The sequence below is a fragment of the Hibiscus syriacus genome, unplaced genomic scaffold, assembly GCF_006381635.1.
Source record: "Hibiscus syriacus cultivar Baekdansim isolate YM2019G1 unplaced genomic scaffold, ASM638163v2 tig00111398_pilon, whole genome shotgun sequence".
NCBI lineage: Eukaryota > Viridiplantae > Streptophyta > Magnoliopsida > Malvales > Malvaceae > Hibiscus > Hibiscus syriacus.
This window is the reverse complement of record NW_024063081.1, coordinates 1,006,023-1,019,486: the sequence shown is the minus strand read 5'-3', so window position 1 is coordinate 1,019,486 and position 13,464 is coordinate 1,006,023. Positions and strand designations below refer to the sequence as shown.

General features: G+C 31.8%; 2 protein-coding genes across 2 annotated transcripts; one reads left to right on the top strand and one right to left on the bottom strand.

Moving 5' to 3' along the window:
* Positions 1-4,275: 4,275 nt before the first annotated feature.
* LOC120161284 (ADP-ribosylation factor 2-B-like) lies at positions 4,276-6,464 on the bottom strand. Its single transcript, XM_039171561.1, has 7 exons — positions 6,358-6,464; positions 5,785-5,940; positions 5,614-5,684; positions 5,012-5,131; positions 4,769-4,887; positions 4,599-4,680; positions 4,276-4,479 (listed from the first exon to the last, which is right to left on the bottom strand). The coding sequence occupies exons 2-7, from the start codon at positions 5,930-5,932 to the stop codon at positions 4,474-4,476; spliced, it is 546 nt and encodes a 181-aa protein (XP_039027492.1). The 5' UTR covers positions 5,933-5,940; positions 6,358-6,464; the 3' UTR covers positions 4,276-4,473.
* A 2,565-nt stretch (positions 6,465-9,029) lies between these two features.
* LOC120161051 (GDSL esterase/lipase At3g62280-like) lies at positions 9,030-10,746 on the top strand. Its single transcript, XM_039171354.1, is given in 7 exon segments — positions 9,030-9,148; positions 9,151-9,273; positions 9,330-9,509; positions 9,595-9,758; positions 9,847-10,117; positions 10,195-10,227; positions 10,230-10,746. Coding segments are annotated over 7 exon segments (1,053 nt in total). The 5' UTR covers positions 9,030-9,063; the 3' UTR covers positions 10,427-10,746.
* Positions 10,747-13,464: the final 2,718 nt, after the last annotated feature.

Below are 13,464 nucleotides of genomic sequence, written 5' to 3'. Positions count from 1 at the left end.
TGTCAACGCGAAACCTTACAACCTCACTCTGATCACCACTGACTGAGTCTTCTAACTCTTGATTTGTTTCTTCCTTCAGAGCCACCTCAGGGTACAACAACTCCTCTGGGGGACCATCGTCGAGTCTAAAGTTCTTAGCAAAGCCCAGTGGCGATCACTTGTAGTCTGACCACAATCTACGAAGGTAGTTGCACAATGAGAGCAATGTGTCTTCCTCCTTCGCTTGCATCCCCAACAACACTTTCTCTAGAAGATATGTACCTCTATAGGGGCCATACATTCCTACAATCTTGAATACTCAAAGGTCACTAGCCTCCACTCACACCATCTCCAATCCTGAACCTATTAGGGCTATCTCCCCTAAAACAAAATTTAAAGACGTTCTAAATAGAAATTTCCTTTGGAACCACCCACCGTTATTCAACAAAGCAAATTGCTCCTCCCCTCCCCTTCTATTCAAGGGATAATAGTCCTCACCATCTAACCACGTTTACTCCATTGTAGAGGAAAGTCAAAATCACCGGATAACTTATGGGTCACCTTAATGAATTTGGAGCAATTAGTTTTTGCTTGTTGATTCAATCTACAATGGGCTCACAAATCTCAAACCCATTTGCATGCCTTTGCATAACATTAGAAGGTCTAAGCCACATCACTCAGAGTGAAAAAATTATGTAGCATGGCAACCAAAGGCGCCCATTTTTTCCATCTGTAGAAGATAAGGTAGCGTTGATGAGGATCCACTAGGAAAACTCCAGTCAACTGACCCATAGCCACTGTCACGGGGCTAGACTTCTGCTAGTTGATTCGTGCGGCACTTAGATGATTTCCAGGTCGAAATGACGCCTAAGTCAGCCTTATCCACGTCCTTGTGAGTCACTGGCTCACTAAGCGACGAACAAACCCTCAAGGGTTAAATAACAATGCGAAAACAACACTTAATCGGGGCTAATCCAAGCCACCTGGGTTGAAGCGGATCTCTGAAGCACGAGCACTGTGGGAACTTTCTAAGTCACCAAAACTTGAATCACTTTGGCACTTTGAAAGAACTTGGAAAAGAACACTCTCGAGGCTGTCTCAGCCCTCACGATTGGTAACGCAAGCCACAAAGGCTTAAACACAAAGGAGAACAAGCCGACAAGGCTAGAAAGCTAGCAACCAAGAAAGCTAGAAAAAATAAACTCAGAGAGAGTAAGAGTAAATGCCTGAGTTTTATTACTCTGAAGAGAATGAATGAAGTGGATGATTACAAATGAGGGGAGGAGCTCTCTATTTATAGTTGAGGCCCTCAAGATCCAACGGTCTAGATCAAAGTACATCGACGGCTTAGAATGAATCCTACCTTAACAAGAATTCTATCTCTAAGGTATTTGAATTCAAATAAAATATTATCCATAATTAAATCCTTAATTGTTGGATAATAATATCCTTTCTATAATCTTTCAAGGAACGGGTCAGGTCTGATGGTTCTGGGCAAGTCCAACACTCTGTATTATTCTTCTACAGAAATCTGCGCACACATGTCTCGGACCGAATCCACGAGCCTCGACAAAATTGCCCCCATCGAACATATAACACCCTTGTCGCTTCTCTCGGACGCCTCGGACTTGATCTTTCACGAACCCGAGCCTTTACGGACTCGTAAGCATTCTCCAAGAACCATGCCAACTCGCCATGCCCAACAAGCCCAAAATCTGCGCAATAGAACCCTTTCTGTGAACCTTTGCGCCAATGTCCATGGACCCAAAAGTTTAGTTCGTGACACACCCTGTAAGTATTCAACACGCCTTTCACAAAGTTGTGCATTGAGAGATGGAACCCATCCTCTAAAGCAGATAGAGGAAGATAGAATCAGTCCCGATCTCCTCTGGCGACTTCGCTGCAATCACTCAGGCAACACGACCTTGAGGGAATGTCAAACTAACTTTTCTCACATTAAAATGCAACTCAACAATAGATTATTGGCCTCATTTTGATCAGTCTTACGCACGAAGGAGCCCCTATCCACTAGGGATGGTCGGTTCACTTTCATCATCTTCTCCAAATTCTTCATTGTCTTCGCGACACTCTTCATCATCATTGTAACAAGAAATTTCAGAGAAATAATAAAATTTCACAGAGATCAAGGCTGATCGAAAATCAAAGACAAAAGAAGAAGATATTATGGATTTTGTCCAACTCTTTAAATAGTAGACTCGCTAAATGTAATAAACGACTTCCTAGGCAAGTCTTAGGGTCAAACTATTTTATGATAAGGACATATATATAGAATTTTAAAAATAGAAGTCTAAAAATTTTAGTATTGTTTTTTTAACAAAATGGCTATACAAATTTTCCTTTTTTTTTTCTTGCCTTAATTCAGTGAACTAATTTTAGCAGTTGGCCTACTGGGTGATTAAGTGCATTTATCCATGATTTATGACATTCGCACGACTAAAGAGAGACAAGTGTTGTACATCGTCTGTATTTCTTCGCCTATGAAAGTATTGGAAGACAAGTGTTGTACTTCCTCCAAATCTACTCTTCAAGTTGTGTCTATATTGTCATTTCTTTGTTGATTGAATTTTTTAGAGACTCATGTATTTTAATTAATTATAATTTTTTGATATAACCTTTGACAGATTCGTGTAATTTTTTAGAATTAAATTCATTGTCAAGCGATTATATCTTTATGTCCCGCCAACTTATAAATAATTATCATGACTTTAGATCTGACACCAACACTAAAAGTCAATATAAAATCCCTCGCACAAGATCAAGAGAAAACTTTCTCTTCTCCTCTTCTTCTCTCTTTGTTGGGAGAGAGTGCACACCGTCTATTACCTAAAATCAGCCTTCTACCATTAAATTATCAATTATGACTCTCTAATCAAATTAAAAGAGACTAACCGTTTTAACAGTCATAATTTAAATTGTACCATCAGTAAGAATAATAAGTGGAATAAAGTTGCATTGTTGAATCACAATATCAATACTTATACCTTAATACAAAAGAAGGTTTAAATTTAGAAGGTGGGAATTTTTATGTTTAAAGGATTTATATCCCACAATTGGTCCTCTAACAAATAGACCACTACGATAATCGATTTGGATATGTTTACTGCTGTTTGTCTCTTTATCAATTCATTTCCTCCTTTTTCTTAATAAATAAGCTACTTCGAGATATTTGTAGTAATGATTCGTTTCGACATTAGTAATTTGTATTTTATACATTAACAAATATACTCGTATCATATTATTTTTATATTATAATTGAATAATTTATATTTATTTTTTTAAAAATACAGAATTAAAATTTTGAGATTTAAATAATTATGTTTTCTAAAATCAGTTGAAAATGTCTCGTGGGTGATAAAAATTCATAGTTAAAAAAATTTATTCTACAAAAAAAGTTATTTGATTAAATATCATAGTTAAAAAGTTTAATTAAATATAAAAATTAAGTGATAAAAATAAATATTATTTTTTAGAGTATTTATATTTAAATAATTATGTTTGCATGATATATATTATTATAAATTAAAAAAAGTTAAATAAATATTATATTATAATGACCTTATTCTATAAAAAAAACTAAGAAAACATATTTTAATTTGTCTTCGATTAAAGTCACCTCTCTCGAGATTTACAATGTTGAAGCATGGCAGAGGTCCAACTTGGAACTATAGACTTCCAGCCAACATTTTTTCTCATAATGTTTAACAAAGACAGGAGAAATGCACGTCATATATATAAGACATTCTTTCCCTTAAATTGATATTCTTTTCCATTCCACAACTCATTTGATGGGTTAATATAAGCCGGTTGATTTAAATATATATATATATATATATTAAATTCTTTAAATAATATTTAGAGTTTGAATCTTAACGATATAGATCAAATAAATTGAATTATAATAATCATTCTTTTAATAAATATCTATAATACTTAATCTAAATTAGTGACTCGAATACACATCAATTCTCAGATCTGCTGCCCCCGAAGAAATTCTTTTTTCCCCAAAAAGAATGTTGTTATGTTGCCGTGACCAGTGTATCAATAAATCAAGTATAGATGATAAACCTACGCAGTTGATTAATCTTTCTAACGCAAAAATTCATTTATGCCATTGAAACTATTTTTGTTTTGCTGGTCACAGGTCACTTTTACAATTATAAAATGAAAGGGTCCAATCATTGCGCATGCTAAAACAAGCATTCAAGAATTTAAGGTAAAAATACGTCTATAGACTGTATATTTAACATAACAGTACTTGAACAGGCTAACCATCAATTTCCACTAGGGAAAGAAAAGTCCCAAACTATGGACTTCTCTTTCTATTTTGGCAAGGAAACCAGGAAACGTATCAATTATTCTTGAACTAAGTAACAAATGGCAGAATTTGCAACGAACATGAAAAAAAAACACTTAAACGGGGTTGATGTCCATAACTCCGACAGGGTAGCGAGAACACCGACTCAATTACGTCATCTATGCCTGCAATTTGGTGCACATTCATCAGCATCACTTAGAAGCTACGAGAAACTGAAGAAACCTAAAAGGGTGCAATCTGCAACTTCAGGTTTAACAATAATTAGTCATCTGAGTCAGCTTACCTTGTTTGCAATGTTGTTTGAGAGCCAGTCAAGTCCCTCATACAGTCCTTCACCAGAAGTAGCGCATGTGCTCTGGATATACCTGCAAAATGGTATATATAGAAGGTGACGTACATTACAATCCGCATATAGAGAGGGTACGTAAACAGTGAAAGCTTTCATCATCTTACCAATGGCGCTGGCGGAGAGAATGAAGGCCTAGCTTGTCAGTAATCTCAGCAGCATTCATAGCATTTGGAAGATCTTGCTTGTTTGCAAATACTAGAAGCACAGCATCCCTCAGCTCATCCTGGCAATGCACATAGAATAATATGTTAGATTACATCACGAAACCCTGTCCATAGATCAACTCTAGTCATTTCACAAAACATACGCATGGGAAACATTGAGCCAGTAAAAGAAACTTCATTGACCTCATTCAACATCCTGTGCAACTCATCTCTAGCTTCAACCACACGATCACGATCATTGCTATCAACGACAAAAATAAGTCCTTGTGTGTTTTGGAAGTAATGTCTCCACAATGGTCGGATCTATATAGAAAATCCAAGTCAGTAAGTCAGTTGAATAGTAGAGATAAACAAAAACCATAAAGGAATTTTCATTATTCTAAAAGATCTACACGATCAAGATATATTCAATTTTGACCACTAAACATCAAATTTTGCATAGACCTAAGGAACATATGGCATCTGATCTCTTTTATAGACTCCATTTTTCCTATATATTTGGGGGATTATACCTTCATAGTCATTTCGAAATGTGTTCACTGAAAGGCGTCGACATAAGTACTTGAGGAAAAATAAAGTGCTTGGATACCATAATATCCAGGACATCATGAAGCTTAATATCTGACAGTATATGAAACCAGAACTGTCTCATTCATAATATTTCCAGTTTTACAAGCAAGAGCTAAGAATTTACCAAAAGAATATATTAAAAGATACCATAGATTTTCCTTTCCTACAATCTTCAATTGATGGTAACAATTTCCGATACAATTAAATCTAGTTACCTTGTCCTGGCCACCAACATCCCAAACGGTAAAGCTGATGTTCTTGTATTCAACGGTCTCAACATTGAAACCTACAAAAATTTATTTATATCATAATCACCCATCTCCTCCTTGAAACAAAACTTATTTTAATAACAAATATCAAACTTTGTTAAGCAAAAAGCGACTCACCAATGGTGGGAATGGTAGTGACGATCTCTCCCAACTTAAGCTTGTAAAGAATGGTAGTTTTACCAGCAGCATCAAGTCCAACCATCAGTATTCGCATCTCCTTCTTGGCAAAAAGCCGGCTAAATAACTTTGCAAAAGAAAGCCCCATTTTCACGTCTACCAACCAGCAAACAACAAAAATCCAAATATCAATTTCCAGAATCATCAATTTAACTAGCATTATTCAAGATCAAAGAAGATCCAAACCCAATGGTCAAATTTAAAACAAACATAGTATCGTTTGGTTGAATTGATCCAGATCAACACAATCTAAATCCAATCAATTACGACATAAATTCAATTCGAAAAATACAGATCGGAACAAATTAACAAACTTACGAGGCTCCAAGACACAGATCAGATAAAACTATGCAATGAATTACAAATTGAAGAGACTGGAGACAATTTATAACAAAATTGAAGTCAAATTTTGAAAAAAAAGAAAGCAGATCGGGAGAGATAAGCTAAATTAGAACATCATAAAGTTAGAAAAGAAAATCTTCATTGGTTTTGGGAGGAGAGAGAGAGAGTTACCTGAGAAAAATGCGAGCGATAAATAAGCGGGTCGAACGAAGGAGAGAAGCGAAGATCTACACCTCTCTCTCAAAATCAAAGGAGCTATACTTCAGAGTTCTAAAATAGAGTTCGCAGCTTGTGCATCTATTGTAGTTTGACGGAAGGCCCTTGTTTCTTTTTACTTGTATTTTCCGCTAAACTCTACAAGTAATCACTCAATTATTACTAAATTCTCATTTTGCTACAATATTAGAAAGGGAAATTCTATTTAACTAGGGGTTCACTTTTTGGTTTTAATCGAATTAGTCGATCATACCGAAATAATTTAATTAAAATGGCCGGTCACCAAATTAGTTTGATTGGAGAACGGTTAGTTTTTTTATATTCGGTTAATGGTTAATTCGATTCTAAATTGGTTAATTCGATTTTAAATTGGTTAATTAATCGAATTAACCAAAAATATTAAATAAATTTTATATATTAAATACATATTTTAAGTCAAACTCATTAAAAATTAAGATTCAATTATTTTTAACTACACTAGACCCATTAAATTATCAATACCTAAATAAAATTTTAACCCAAATAAAAAATGCATCTATTAAACTCAAATTAATTTAACTAAAAAAATTAAAAATCGATTAATTCAATCAAATTAACCGGATTTTATTTGGTTCAATTAATATTTTCAAAAAAAAAGTTTGATTTGATTAACCATTAAATGTTTTTTTTATTAATTCAGTTAATAGAAATTTGGTTCATCCGGTGGCCGAATTAATCATTTGAACACTTCTATATGTATGGATCCTAACGAAAGGGGAAAAAATAAACTCCTTATTTAGTTATGAAACTGTGAGATTAATGGAACTCATCATCAAGTGGCTTTAATAGTAAAAGGGGAGATTATTTTTCTTAGAAATTTTGGGTTCGAATAGTTATGTCTACATGGTATGTGTGCGTTATCAATAGATTAAGAAAGTTCTTAACTTATATTATCTTGTAATCACCCCATACTATTAAAAAACTTATTATACTAATGAAAATAATTAGGAATGAAGTTAGAATATCAACGTGAAAGGAACAAAATACGATTGAGTGAGAAATAGAGGGAATAATTTCTGTTTAGTTTATATTATTGATTGTTTTGTGTGAAAGAGAAATGGAGAATTAAAAAATTATTAGTTACAAAATTATATAAAATACATTATAGATATTTTCCATTTTTTAAAATATTAAAATTTTCATATATTTATTTTAATCTTTTTAAATTAAATTTTTATAAAGAATTTTAATAATGCTTTGAGATTTGTAGAAAATTTCAAACTTATTTTAGAATTATAGTTAAAAATTATAAACTGAACTAAATTCATATTTGACAAAAGTTAAGGAATCAAATTAAAATTTATTTTATTATTATTTTAAGTCATCAATTTAACATGGATTAACATTCCAATGACCATTTTATGATTAATTGATAATGTAGGTGATTATAAAATAATAATTGGAAAGTAAGTGATCTGAATAAAATAAAAAGGAAACAAAAGTGACATATTGTGTAGTTTACCCATAGAAGAAATAAAGTTGAAGTGTTGGACAGCTGATTTTAGGCGTTGTAGTCTGTCAGTTGAGGCTAGGTTGGGTGTTTATTGCTCATTTTAACTGAATTAATTGATAGAATTGAAATTTAATTTTAATTAATAAATAAGTAATTAAATATTAGATTAGTTAATAGTTAAAAAAATTTAAACTTTGGTTATATGTTAATTCATTTTCCAAATCATTAATTAATTAAAAATATTAAATATTAAATATATTATATATGTTATGTAATATTTTAGCTTAAACAAGATAATAATTAATATTCAACTATTTTTTAATCACATGATACCCATTAAATAATTAAGACTTGCTCAAATTTCAATCTAAATTAAAAAATACATCTATTAAACTCAAATTAATCAAATTTAAAAAAGTTACAATAAAATTTAGTTAATTGAAAATCAATAAAATTAATCAAACTTTATTCGATTCGATTCAATTAATAATTTTTAAAAACATTTGATTCGATTAATAATTAAAATTTTAATTAATTTAATTTTAATTAATTCAATTGGACGGATGATTGAGTTAACGTTGCATGTAAATGGGTCTGCAGATCTATGTCAAGAAAAGAGAAGCATGTAAAAGGATTATTTGGAGCTGATAAAAAAACCCATGTTTTTTATTCGAGTGGATGACTACCAAATAAAACAGACGGCCCAAGATTTAGTCCTGCTTCGAGGAAATTCAGGTTTTGTCAACGACCTAGCAGGAATGTACTGAGAAATGCTATTGAGATTGATGAGCGTATTAGAATTTTATAACAGAGAAATGAATTTACAAAATTTTAAAGAAAATCAAACTTGTAAAATTTTAAGAGGGTGAAAACAATTTTTTAATGAAAAATACAAAAAAAATATTTAAAATATTTAAGGGTGCCTATTGCTCCCCTCGATTCATCCCTAGCCTTCGGCCATGTGATGATAAGTTTAATGTACACTCAATCACATGGGAAACTTTTGTAAGGAAACATTCGTTTATTAAACAATTTCCATTTGCAAGTTCATTCGACTTTCTGAACTAATGGATAGATCTAAAAAATCGAGACAGAAAAGTCAATACCGGCAAAATATAGTCTTTGTATGTCAAGTCTACCATCTGCTCTCAGTATCAAGAACCATAAAAATGGATACTGGATGGATTTCTAAGAATTTGAAATTGATTCTATGGATTTGGGTTTTCCTTGTTCTTATTGGTATTTCAGAGTGCAACCTGGCAGACCCCTTATAATCAATTTCGGTGATTCAAATTCAGATACCGGAGGAGTATTAGCCGGCACTGGACTCCCTATTGGGATTCCTCATGGCATCACATTTTTCCAAATAAACTTTCTGTTGCATGCATTAGTTTTTAGCCTTTTGGTATTCAAGTTTGTGATTTGTTTATGGTAGGTGAACACTTGAGTTATTTGAGCCCATATTTGGACTCATTGGCTCCAAATTTCACCAGTGGAGTGAACTTTGCTGTAACTGGTGCAATGACTCTGCCACAGTTTGTCCCCTTTGCTCTTGATGTTCAAGTTCGCCAATTCGTTCGCTTTAAAAACAGATCACTTGAACTCCAAGCAACATGTATGTTGATTTTCTCAAAACTCCCTTTGATTCAATTAGATTGTGGAACCAATGAAATTTGCCTCAAATTCAGTCATTGTTGCAGGTTCCGGAAGTTACATGGATGAAAAGGGGTTTCGCAGCGCTCTATACATGATCGACATCGGACAAAATGATCTGTTAATGGCATTGTATGCATCAAACTTGACATATGAACCGGTGGCTAAACAAATCCCTTCTTTTCTTGCAGAAATCAAATTAGCTATCCAAGTGAGTCCATCTCATTTCATCAAACTAAATTCGGGTTAGTGTCGAATTAATGGTTTCTAACAAAACCTTCCTTGTTTTACACCTACAGAACATATACTCGTATGGTGGCAGAAAATTTTGGATACACAACATCGGTCCATTAGGATGTGCACCGAAAGAACTCGCGTTGCATCCCCACACAAAGGCTGATCTTGATAGAATCGGATGCTTCCGTGTCCATAACGATCTCGCGAAAGCATTCAATCGAGGATTGAGTGATATCTGTAAAGAGATGAGAACTGTTCTTAAAGATGCAACCATTGTCTATGTTGATGTATACTCCATCAAGTACAAACTCTTCAGCAAGTTCAAAAAATATGGTAAAGTTTTTGCCTTTTTTCTTTTCGCTTGGTGTTTTATCATTTTCTTTTGTTTTATATGTTAAACAATGATGTAGGCTTTGAGGATCCATTCATGGCGTGTTGTGGCTATAGGGGCCTCCGAATAATTACAACCAAAAAGGAACGTGCGGCCAGTCTGGTTCAACCATCTGCAACGATGTGTCGCGATCGATCGTCTGGGACGGAGTTCATTTCAGTGAAGCTTCAAACCGAGTGGTTTCGACCGCTATTTTATCAGGCCATTATTCTACACCACAAATGAAGCTCGAGAGCTTTTGGCAGGCTTGATAAACACTCTTGTTTAATCATGTTAAGAACAAATAGTTCGTGTCCAAAGCAAGCTGTTGGTTTATAGTTGGTTGATAGAATCAATCATAACATTTACTTTTTTTTTTTTTACTTGTGGAATTCAAATATCATTTGTATGGTTCGACTTAGTGGTTGATTGCTTTGTAAAAGATAAATGAGAGTCTAGTGGAAGGTGGATATCAATTTAGACTTGTCTATACAAAACAGTACTGATCTTAATGGTCATAGTGATAAAAAGTAGTAATGTTTTTTGTGGATGCAAGGAATTATGTATTGGTTAAAAGTGACTGATCCAACTGGTAATTTCAACAATGCTGTATTGAAATTTTGTACTAATTGTGTAATCTCGATGATAAAGAGGAGTGTTGTGTTCTTTAGAGATTTATAGTTCCAATAACTGTATATGTTTGTAGGGTATATATACATTGTCAATAAGCTAAAATTATATCTGAACAAATACTATCTTATAATAACCTTAGACTAATAAAAAAATTTGCAATTCAAAGTGTTATTTATGCTTATGTTACCCTTTATTCTTTATCGATATATATGATTAACACATAATTTGTCACTATACACACACACATATATATATATAGGGTTAGATACATTTATATAATGTAAAACGCTTTAGTTTTACCTATATTTAGGACTGTTGGATGAGTGAAAATATATTGTTAAGATTAACTCCTTGTAGTTTTTTCCTATTGAATATTTTATCATTTCTTACTGTTAATCTCAGTAATCTATTTTCACTCATCCAACGGTCCTATATCTGTGTAAAACTAAAAGAGTTATATATATATTTATTATTTTTTTTAGAATTAATATTTATAAAATTATAAAATACATTTATGTTTAATAGTACTTTTAAATGTTTTCTTCCTAATAATGATTGTGTATAAACATTCAAACAAGAAATGTATTTAAAATAAATCGAGTATATTTTAGATAAAATGATACATTTGTATTTTTAGGGTCCTTTTATTTTAAAAGGGGAGCAAATTCTTAAAAAAAAGTATTTAAATTATATTTTGAACAAACATATAATTATATTTTCTTACATTCTTAGATTAAATAATGAGTGAAAAGGTCTTATTAATGTCTTAAGCACGGTTACATAAAAGTATTTAAATTAAGTGGTAATTGGTTATTTTCTCTCAATAAAATCGTTTTTTATATCAAATATGCATTAATTCTTTATTAACATACTTTAATATTTTATTTGTAAATATGATATTTTGATACATTTATAACTGAATCATAAATTGGTTTTGTTAAATAAAAATGTGATGTTGTTTTATATAAAAAAAATCGATAGAATAGACTTATTAACAGTGGATGTGCAAATCACGTTGGTTCTTTTCAAAGTAAAATGACGTTCTTTTATTCAAGTGAAATATTTCAGGGTTGTTTTTTCAACAACAAAAAATCACTCAATTTAGAATAAATCAACTAAAGCTCAATAAAAAAAATCATATTTTAAATGTCGATTCGAATTTGTAGACTCCATTATTAAGACGATGTATAAACGATTAAGTATAAATTTTAGACAATACGAGTGTGTTAATCGTTCCTCACGCGTAATCGATTCCTGAACTCTTTTCAAAATGAATTTTTGGTTACACATAGAATAATTTTATCTTTTTAAAGATTTTTTTTATAATGAGACAGTTTTTTAGGTATTCGACTTATATAATTTAAATATCGATGACATATCCAAATTAAATTGATCAAAATCTAATTTCTTAAATAAGTAGTAAACTTAGGGGTTGTTTGTTTATCTCTTAATGGAACCATTCAGCGCTGAATGCTGAATCGTTTAACATTCAGCGCGTTTGTTTCGCACCTCCGAATGATTCAGTGCTGAATGATTCAGCACAGAAGTACATTCTGAATGATTCATAACCAGTAAACAAACAACATGTCACATTCAAAGTTAATTCATCCAGAACCTCTAAATCATTCAACACTTAATTATTCTGAAGTAATTTGAAAAGAGAAAAATTTAAAAAACGTTGCGACGACCACATTAGCTAAAAGACATCGGTCGAGGGGGGCATCATCCACCAATGCCTCAACATGCCGAAAAAAAAAAAAAAAACAGAAGTAGGTAAAACAAAAAGAAACGAGGACAAAAGCCTTCATGGACGGCCATAAATACTTCTACTCAAAAGAATAATCGAATAAAAAGTAAATGTCAATATTTTACTTAAAAATATCAAAATTACCACTATTGTATTGATTGATATAATATTTGTATTATGATATTAGTATACTATTTCAGGTTTATCAACACGTGTATTTATTGTCTAATTTATAGTTTCTCAATAAAACATATATACAATTACCACCCATCAAAGTCATCTCACTGGTTGCAACAATTAAAGTCTCTTCAGCTTCAAATATTCACTTTAATTTGATAACTTTTATATGAATTTATTGTGCGAGAAAACAAGTTAAATGAAAATTTAATGATGAATAAATCTTGAGAAATAAATTATTTTCGTAATTTGTTTAGAACCCACGTGCCGTTGATTCAGCAGAAGTAGCCAATAAGCGTGGTGCCTTTTCATGTTCATGCTGATTATTAAAAATATAATATTACCATAACAAAATATTGATTATTACAAACAGCCAGTCATTTTGTAATTATACTTTTAGTTGTTATTTAATTTTAAAATGTATGGAACTAAATTACTGCTTGCTTTAATTTCAAATATTAGCAATCATTATTTTAGGACCCTAGACGCCTTTTTTTAAGTGTTTATACCGTTTTTTATAAATCAAATCATTTTTTAATTTTATTTAATTAGATATCAATTTTAATGTTGATTATTAACCGTTGATTCTTTTTTTTAATAAAAATAATTGTACTTTTGTGACATGTTTTTCTCGGCCTTTATAAATTGTTTTTCGTCTTTTTTCGGTTGTTTGACCGTTCTTTTTATTCTATGTTTTCTCATGGTTGGATTTGAGGACGTTACGACTGATCAAGATGACACTTATTTGTAATA